Source organism: Ruditapes philippinarum, unplaced genomic scaffold (assembly GCF_026571515.1).
Source record: "Ruditapes philippinarum isolate M1 unplaced genomic scaffold, ASM2657151v2 ctg3180_1_1_1_1, whole genome shotgun sequence".
NCBI lineage: Eukaryota > Metazoa > Mollusca > Bivalvia > Venerida > Veneridae > Ruditapes > Ruditapes philippinarum.
In genome coordinates this window covers 67,069-76,437 of record NW_026865826.1, presented here as the reverse complement: position 1 = coordinate 76,437, position 9,369 = coordinate 67,069, and the positions used below count along the sequence as shown (strand labels likewise).

Genomic DNA, 9,369 nt, shown 5'->3' with positions numbered 1-9,369 from the left:
TAATTTTATCTTGTACGGAAAGGGATATATAACGTTTATAGACATCTGAATGCCAATCACCCAAAATCTGAATTTCATCAGCAGCAATGTTAGAAGCAAAGGCAAATGTAGCAAACCCACGACGAAAGGAATGTGACGAAAATTTAGAAGAATCATAACCCAATTCAGAGAGAAGAGATCTTAATCTCTTTTGAAACATGTAATAAGTAACTGCTTTATCATTATTTAACACAAATAAAGGTTGATCTACACTTTTAGTAGGAATAACCTTAAGCATATGATTATATGCAGTAACAGGACATAAAATAGAAGGATACAATTTAATAATAGGAGTTTGTAACAAGCGTTGGCCAAATTGTATAGTTTTAGACCATCTAAAAGTAACACAAAGATTTTCCCCAATGGTTGACACATCACCACGTAATAAAAAATGTTTGACTTCCAAATCAGCCTTTCTAGTAGGAACTAAATTTGACTTTCTAGCCACCAAGAAAAAGGCAAACAAAAATAAACACCAGAAAACTGAATCATCAGAATTATCAAAATCTAAAATACCATGAATCTGACATAAAATCAGAGGTGATATGGCTTCAGCTTGTTTGACCGAATGTTGTTTAATCCGTGTCAAACCTTTTAAAGACAAATTAACAAGAAACTGATTCAAATGATCTAATGAATATCCTAACAATAAATGCATTGATCTAACTCCACTCAGATAATTTCTAATACTATCTACAGATTTAAAAGAACGACTCAAAAACTGAGCATATAACTGTAAAGTGTAAGTATCAGCTGGCAAAAAATGAAAATGAAAATATAAACAGAACAAAACAAAAGATTCCCATTGAATCCTCAAATTTGTTTGAGAACCAGCTGCATAAGCCGACAAATTTGTAACTTTAAGGTCGTGTTTTAATTCTTTAAGTTCTTTTTCTGAAAGAAAGAAGAAAAAGAAAAATTCTATTCAAATAATTACCAATCATTTATAAAATGAAATAAATCATCCGGCACTGAAAACTCTCGAGTACCAACATCTCTTGTCAACAACAAAAAATCCTTTTGGAATTTTTTTTTTTATCAATAATAATATTTAATTAGACTAGAAACGTGATTTCGACTACGAAATAAGTAACAGAATGGCGAGCAAAAGCAAAATAACCTATATATAGGTAATTAAACAACCTATCAAATTCAATAACAGAAATTTGAATTAATCCAATCAGAAATCTAAAAAATAAACCGTTGACCAACGAGATAAGCTGATATAACCAGAGGTCAACTCGATTCAAATAAAACTTTATCATTCACAAAAATTAATCGATTTTAACAGGTGTATTAAAATACGCTACATAATGAGTTGCCAATTTTTATCTTAAGTTTCAAAGCAAAGTTTAATCAATTTGGTATTAAATTGTACAAGGGTATATGGAAGTGTCTGTCTTAATGTTAATTCAAATACATGTATATTACTTCTTGTAGCTGAACAATAGAAGTGGCAAATTTGTAAATTGATGTTTTGCAACTGTTTTATGCACATTTCACATGTTCAACAATATTCTGTTTTAAAAGAAAAACAAATTTAATTTAGATTTAAGTATCGGTTGACTTTAAATATATATCAATTGTTTGTTTACTTTGCTTGTTCAGCATATATATCATCTACCAGAGTGAAAGTATAATGTTATGTTAATGAAACAGAGGATTTTATTCAATAACATATCATTTAAGGTTGATTAAATATGCGGACAAAAAGTTTGCCCTACATTTTAAGTGTTGATTTTATCAAATTTTAAGCACTTTTTTCTTGACATTGCATAATGTTATCCCTTAGACAAATGTATGGATGCATGAATACACAACATTAATCAATTTCTACAGGGAGCGATTTATAATCTAATTTGCCATTTGTTACATGAATTCATTGAACGTTATACTGTCAACGGCCGATAACATTTACCGTGTGAATGACACAAAATATATTTTTTAATTTGCATATATAACACCGTGTATATCCAGTAACGCCGGAATGTGAAAATAACGCACGATTCGTGCAATAAGTAACGCAGAATTGTGTAATTAATGGCGGATACCTGACAGGATATCCTACGCGGTAAGTAAACTGGCCAATATATTTTTTATTTAACCGAACTGAAAAAAAATGAATAGCTGCATACGGCTGCAAATACATTACTCTTTTTCCCTCATCAAGATTATTTCCACGAAATTGTTTACTTTTCAAGTTGATTCGTGAAAATGATGACTTTACCGTTTTGAAGGAGATTTTGACTTTTTTGTCGACTCTTATAAGTACAAAAATGCATATTGTACGGGTTAATTTCGATTTTAGGTAGGCAAGTGACATTTACTAAAATTCTGGTGATAAAGAAAATTGAAATAAGCTGATGAAATGAGATTCAAGTCGTTTTTAATTAGGTAACGCCGATGTACGTGAATAGTGCTTCGCGGTAACGCCAGAAAATGTTATTTTTTCAAACATGTATATGGTACAGGCTTAACGCCATTAATCGGCGAGTATCAATACTTTACAAATACATTTTTGTGGGGAAACTTTAATTCATTTTATACAGAATTTATTTTAGTTTAATTGCGTAGAAAAAAGGACACAGGCTCGAATCAGTCCTGAAACCACAGAGCTATAAGCTTCGTTATATAAGTATTTGTTAAAGTGAGTACGGTGCAATGCGTGAAAATTTTCTTACTGAAGGAAACAACGGGGTAGCAATTGAGATACCTGTTGTGATGGTATTAATGAAAATGGGCTTTGTTAAATTATATTTTTTCATTGTTCTCACTCTTTATTATTTAAAAATATACTGACACTTCTTCTCTCGATTGTTTTCTATTATTTTTATATTTAATTTATTTGCAAACTAAGTTTATTGTTCTTATTTTCTAACAAGATCAGACGTGGGCAGCATGTTTTCAAATAATAATTTTATTTCAGGAAACAGTTGTCAGATTGTACTGTTACAATATGCAATCAAAATGGTGAAAGTTTGTCAAGATCTAATTATCATATATTTCTTAATAAGTTACGAAGAAAACACATTGACTATAGGTGACTATAGGTCACCAATAACTTGATTATATTCGCCGATAAAGGCGTTACTTAAACCTGTGTAATAATTCTGTGCCGTATAAGAAAAAAAAATCACATTTTCCGGCGTTACCGTGTAGCACAATTCACGTACATCGGCGTTACCTCATAAAAAAACGGCTTGAATCACATTTTAACAGTTTATTTTCAATTTTCTATATCACAAGAAGTTAGGTTTATGTCACTTGCCTACCGAAAAATCGAAATTATACGGAATAATATGCATTGTTGTACTTATATATGAGCCGACAAAAAGTCAAAATCTCGTTCAAAACGGTGGTCAAGCAAAGATCTTGAAACGTAAAAAAATCGTGGAGACACTGCTTACCTGCGGACTCCAACACTGTTATCTTCGCCGCTGTTTATAAATTTATAAGTAAGAGATACTAAAAGATTCTAACATGTCATACAACATAGTGTTCACACAAGTTTTTCCATACACGATGTTCGTAACAAAATGACAAATGATATAGAAATTTCCGCAAACTCCTCTTTTCTCCATCTTTCTCTTTATTATTTTCTATCAATTGCATACATGTACTTGTATTTTTTAAATTTTGTCTTCATTTTCTTTATAGGGTTTAATTAAAATTATAATAAGCAATGTATTTATATGAACATATTGCTTTTGTTAAAGGAGAGGACTACCATGAGCTATTGCTCTCGGTCAATTCCTTTCTGCTTAAATTGTAAATTATTAACATGTATACATTACCTTGAATAAAAATATGTTTAAACCAAATTGTTTTTTTTCCTAATAAAAGCATATGTCGATGAAGCATATATGATACGTTAAGTTAAATGAAAAAAGTCTCTGCAATCATACATAATGCATTGTAGCTCTTGTAAGTGGACGAATGTATTATACTTTACATAATATAATCAGTTGTGACATGCAAATTGCGATACAAAATCAAGATAATGTTTTACCACTCTTTAATACCATTTCGCTTCATTTGTTTGCGAAAAACTTACAGGACTAATTGATATTCAAACCCTATGGTACATTCATTTTAATAAGGCTAAACTTCTATTTAAGTTAAATATTACTTACTGAAATCTTAAAGGTTGAATTACTTCTATAGCAGAAATAGCCATGATAATCGGACAAATTTGCTTGTTTCTTTTCCTGTTTAAGAATGTTTACGGAAGTACTGCTCCAACACCGCCACCACCACCACCTCCTATGTTGGACTTCACAATGGTAAGTGTATCACTTTTGAAGGCAACAATTATTTGCTATTCTAATTTTACTCTTTTATATGTAACATTATAGTCACTGCATAACATTAAACTGCAACATTTTGTTTTCCAGAAGGTTCTTTATTGTAAATGTTATATCTTATATAACTATACGTGTTCCTTCTTTATGTAACAAAGGGTTTGCGAGCCTTTAGATAATATTATATTCACAATGACGTCAGCAGTCTGGCAAAAACGTATAGTGACCGCTTGAACGGGCACTGAACATTACGTTTTTGTCTGACCGGCGTGTAGTCGCGAGGAATATTTGACAAAACGCGCAATACCAACAAATTTCAGTATATTTTACTTACAATTTTGTTATATACACAATATAATTTCCTTCCACATTGAACTGTTGTCATTTTTTTCAGCAAATTACTGTATAATATAAGAAACGCACACAGGACTTCGGACCTCATAGCAATATAGTGACACTGACTGATTAGTCGTTATAATTGTATGAGGCCCTTAGTGTTGTGAACTAATCATTAAAACGATTATACAAAAAAAAATGTGATATCGAAACCATAAACTTTGCACTTGTCTATTTTATAAATACTAGTCATGCGCAAATACAGGTAGATATAATAAAGGTAAATGGTGCTTCATAAATAGACTGGAAATAAATGCTTTAAAATTTGTAAAATGATAAAAATAAAATGGCTTGATTAAAATAGTTTTATATTATTCATTACTATTTCAACAATATTCGCCTATTACTGATTGATATAAGCTTTCTATCAGGCAGGTTTTTACACTTTAAGTACTATGCGTTATTTCGGTAGATGTTCTTCTACGTCTTTAAAGTACCGTTGTAATTTTATATTTCAAATGTTTTGAATTCTTGTAGTTACTAGCTGCTGCCCGACATAACCAGGATCATCTTATAAACATCGTGAATGGGATCCAGCAAGTCAGTATACATATCTAATATCGCATTGTGAATTTAATGAGTTTTAGAGTTGTTCTCAAAATTATGTAAAATGTTATCGTGACACATTCTATTCTTTAAGTTCATCTGTAAAACTCGACAAAATATGCAGAAATGTTTCTTTCTTACCTTAGTAAAGAGGTAAAATCTCCGTGATGAAAATTGTCAAAATTGGTCACATATATTGCGAAACGTTATGCATATAATAAAAAGTTAAAAAAAAGATATTTTACCAAAGGTTTATTTTTGAAATCTATTTTACTGAGCTCGATGTATTTAAAGATAAATATTAAAAAAGAAGAGAAAAATGATCCTTTTATATCACTTGTTCAATGTTTTAAAGTAAAATATTAAAACATATTTTAGGCATGCTTTTTATTATTTGGACTTTTGAAAGAGTGTTGTATCAAATGTGTTCTTAAATCCTATATATCATCATTTTGTGTAGATGATTTAAAAAAAATAATAATTTTCCCGTTTTCAATCAATCATGATTTTGCTAATGAATTTTCCCATACACAGTCCACAAGGTCATTGCTAAACTATAAACGGATGCACATAAATATAATGCAACTATCTGCATAACTGGTATAATTAGAACATATAAGAAATGATTTATTGATATTATATTAACTTTGGAATGTAACACGTGCTACGATAAGTACGGAAAAACTACGAATCAATTGTAAGACGAGAAAGTTTAAAATGTCCAGAAGATAACACTCTTTAAAGATAAGCAGACATATCTACATTTCGTTTACATCATGTTTCATATTTCTCTTGGAAATTTCGAGTAATTGGCTAAATGTGTGTATTTGAAATCAAATTGGAAGTCTATTAACATCTTCACGATAGACTGCATAATGTATTGCGCGATTTGAACACACGAATCGTCAAAAAAAAACGAAATTGAAAATCCTTGATTAATCAAATACTGATTAACTGAGTTGAAGATATTTAGATAAATGTAACTTTTATTAGTGGAACAATAGAAATTTACGTTAAAGCTCAATGTTTCTTGATGGCACTTTCTTAACTTTTCAGACGATTGCACAGCAAGTTGCCGCCATTTCAGACATAGCAAATACAATTGCAGGTGATGCGTCAGGCATCAACAAACGGGCTACTTTAGAGAAAGTAAATAATCTGGGCAGTACCTTTGCAGACACAAACACCAAATCCAGCTTAATACAAAGCAGTGTAAATCAAATGAATGGCAACATTGATTCTATCCTGCAAATTGCACAGTCAGTCAATGATAATACAGATAATGTGAAGGGTACGACAAACCAGATTAAACAGAACATGGAATCAGTCGGCTCTTCCTTTGGTCATATTGCAGAAAGAATCGACTCTATCGGCCATACCACAAACGAAATCAAGACGCAAACTGATTCCATTCAGAGTTTGGCCTCTGAAACAAACAGGAAAACGGACATGTTACGAAGTTTGTTCAACAACTTCGCTAGAATCACTCGACAAACAGTTCAAACGGCCAGATGCTTGTTTGGATAGACCTGATGGGTAGACATGATCGACAGTTTTTATTGGAGATATTTTATCTATGAACCAGTCATTTTCAAAATTGTAATTTATTTCTGAATATTTACATGTTGCAAATTAAATTCAATAAATATCAAAGACTGCAATCATACAAATTATTATTTTTGAGTGTTTACCTAAAATGTGTATTCAATACTAAAACACAACACAATTCTTATATCGAAACCAGTCAATATATGCATTATGGTTCTTAACAAAATTTCCTGTTGGATAAAAGAACAAAGAAGTGAGGCGAAATTTCACCGTGACAATAGATCTCGGATTTTGTGTCTATTAGTCAGTTGTCTTCCATTGCTGATTCAGATATTATTTGGGATAAGTAGTCGGTCACTTGCCGAGAAGTTGGTAATTACTGGTGGGTTATCCAGGAAAGCCGGTTAGGTGGTGGGTCTAACGCAGTGATATGACCGAAAATGTATTAAAATCAACGTAACAACCAGCCAACCAATAGAGCAATCAAGCAAGCTAACAAACAAAGAAATCTTTGACAATGAAATCACATTCACATGTTCTAAAGCATTTACTTGCTCGAGCAGATTTAAAATTAGTTATATATTTTAAAACAACAACAACAACAAAACAAAATAAAAAAACAACCCTTTTCACAGTTTGAAACGTACATGTATATTTGGTTTATTATTTTTACTATACATTTATGGTTCATATATTATCATATTGATAAACAAAACGTACTGCCAATAACAACAACATCAATAAAAGAGATAGAAAATCAAATAACAGGAAAACTATGAATGATTGTCATTGTTTTATTTAAGAATTACTGTATGGATATAAACAAGTAAATTCGCCTGATATGCCAGAATTTGAAATATTGTAGACTCGGATTGGAGCAAGATGGTCCCCATATGGTCTTTAATGATGCCGATGGGACTTTAAACAAAACTTAGGTTTACTATTCTTTGCAAGCCTTTATGATACATAAAGTAAGATTGTAGATTTATTGCTGTAAATGGCTCAGGTATTGACTTTCCATCAAATGTAAAAGAAGATATACAGTCTTTTTTCTAGGTAACAAGTTAACATATAGGTATAGAAGATAATTGAACATTATGACTTGATTTCAGTTTGATCAAAAGAAATAAATTAAATCAATGTGTGTTTTGATATTGCATACTTGCATGCCAAATATAAAGAAATTTAAACCAATAATTTCACAGAAAATTTGCTCAAAAAAGAGCCACAACTCTTCCAATAATGAGTTCGTTGCAATGAAAATTAAACAAAAAAACTTGTGTTTTATACTACATACTTGCATGCCATATACAAACAGAAAATAATAAATTCCTTCAAAAGTTAAGTTATTCTGCGGAAACCATTGGAAATAATTACTTACAAATGCTTTAAAAGGGGCATAGGTCTATTAATAATAAATCGAAGGTCTTCGGGCTTATTAATATAATCTAGATTGCAGTGATTGGGTGTACGAACCTGCGATCACAACACACAAGAGATCATTTTTGTTATTGATACTAGAAAGTTCGTGTTTTGCGAAAAGCAACATATCAACCATGAGGTACATACATGTATTTGTAGATTTTTCATGAAAAGCCTGATTTGTAATTTGCAAAAGCATGTTCTTTGATACAATACAGCCCAAATTTAATTATTTAAACCGCACAATAATTGAAAAGGCAAAAATGATTATTTAAAATTATGCACACAATAGGTTTTAGTTCAGAAGATTACCACATTTAAAATCAGATTGCTATAAGAACTGTTGTTAATTAAGTGTACAATTGACTGAATAATTGATGTGCGCATATACATAATGACTTAACCAAGTGTATTAATGTGTTGAATTAGCACCTTAAATTTGTTTGATACATACGTAATTTTGCATTTCACAAAATGAATAATGTATGTATACATACTGTATAAAGATACAAAAAAAACATTTTCAATGCAGAAAAGCTTCATAAAAGGTATTGAATTTGCAATCTAGTTAAATATCATTATAGTGTCCAAACTGCGCACGCAGACTAAGAACAAAACCAACTAGCCACAATAAATGGTCCATCGTACATGTATTTAACATATATGTACTTTTATCATCTCGAGTAGTACCTTATTTATATTAGCAAACTGACGCGAAATATTTTTAGTCTGCCTTTATGTATTTGTGGGTTGCTTAATTTTCTAGTCTTGTATCAGTCTTATGATTGGAAGTAAGACCTAAATTACGTTTCAAATAGTCCTTACTTACGACTGCTATAATTATTACCAAAAACATTCACTATATAATACACAAATTTGTATGTATAATCTTCTCGTCATGCATTTCATACTATTTATGTATCAATCCTTTTTTCAGACATTCTTGTCATAAATGCTATTCCATTTCTCTTCTACCCTGTATTTAAACTGAGACATAATAAAAACATGTGTCCCGGAAAAAGGTAAATCTAGAAGCATGGTGGTCACTCTGAAGCCATAAAAACAATATTGAATAAAAATTTCAGACTCGGTTTGATTGAGCTTGTTCATGAGAGAT

At 30.8% G+C, this 9,369-nt stretch overlaps 1 protein-coding gene across 1 annotated transcript; it reads left to right on the top strand.

Annotated features, from left to right (window-relative positions):
• Window positions 1–4,115: 4,115 nt before the first annotated feature.
• LOC132730453 (uncharacterized) lies at window positions 4,116–6,839 on the top strand. The gene is made up of 3 exons (XM_060716379.1): window positions 4,116–4,322; window positions 5,214–5,276; window positions 6,339–6,839. The coding sequence occupies exons 1-3, from the start codon at window positions 4,215–4,217 to the stop codon at window positions 6,807–6,809; spliced, it is 642 nt and encodes a 213-aa protein (XP_060572362.1). The 5' UTR covers window positions 4,116–4,214; the 3' UTR covers window positions 6,810–6,839.
• The last annotated feature ends 2,530 nt before the right edge of the window (window positions 6,840–9,369 follow it).

Excerpts from the sequence above, each read along its gene's own strand:
- LOC132730453 (XM_060716379.1), top strand. The coding sequence starts at position 4,215 with ATGATAATCGGACAAATTTGCTTGTTTCTTTTCCTGTTTAAGAATGTT. Across the intron at positions 4,323-5,213 it reads CTATGTTGGACTTCACAATG|TTACTAGCTGCTGCCCGACA; the intron begins GTAAGTGTATCA and ends GAATTCTTGTAG. Across the intron at positions 5,277-6,338 it reads TCGTGAATGGGATCCAGCAA|ACGATTGCACAGCAAGTTGC; the intron begins GTCAGTATACAT and ends TTAACTTTTCAG.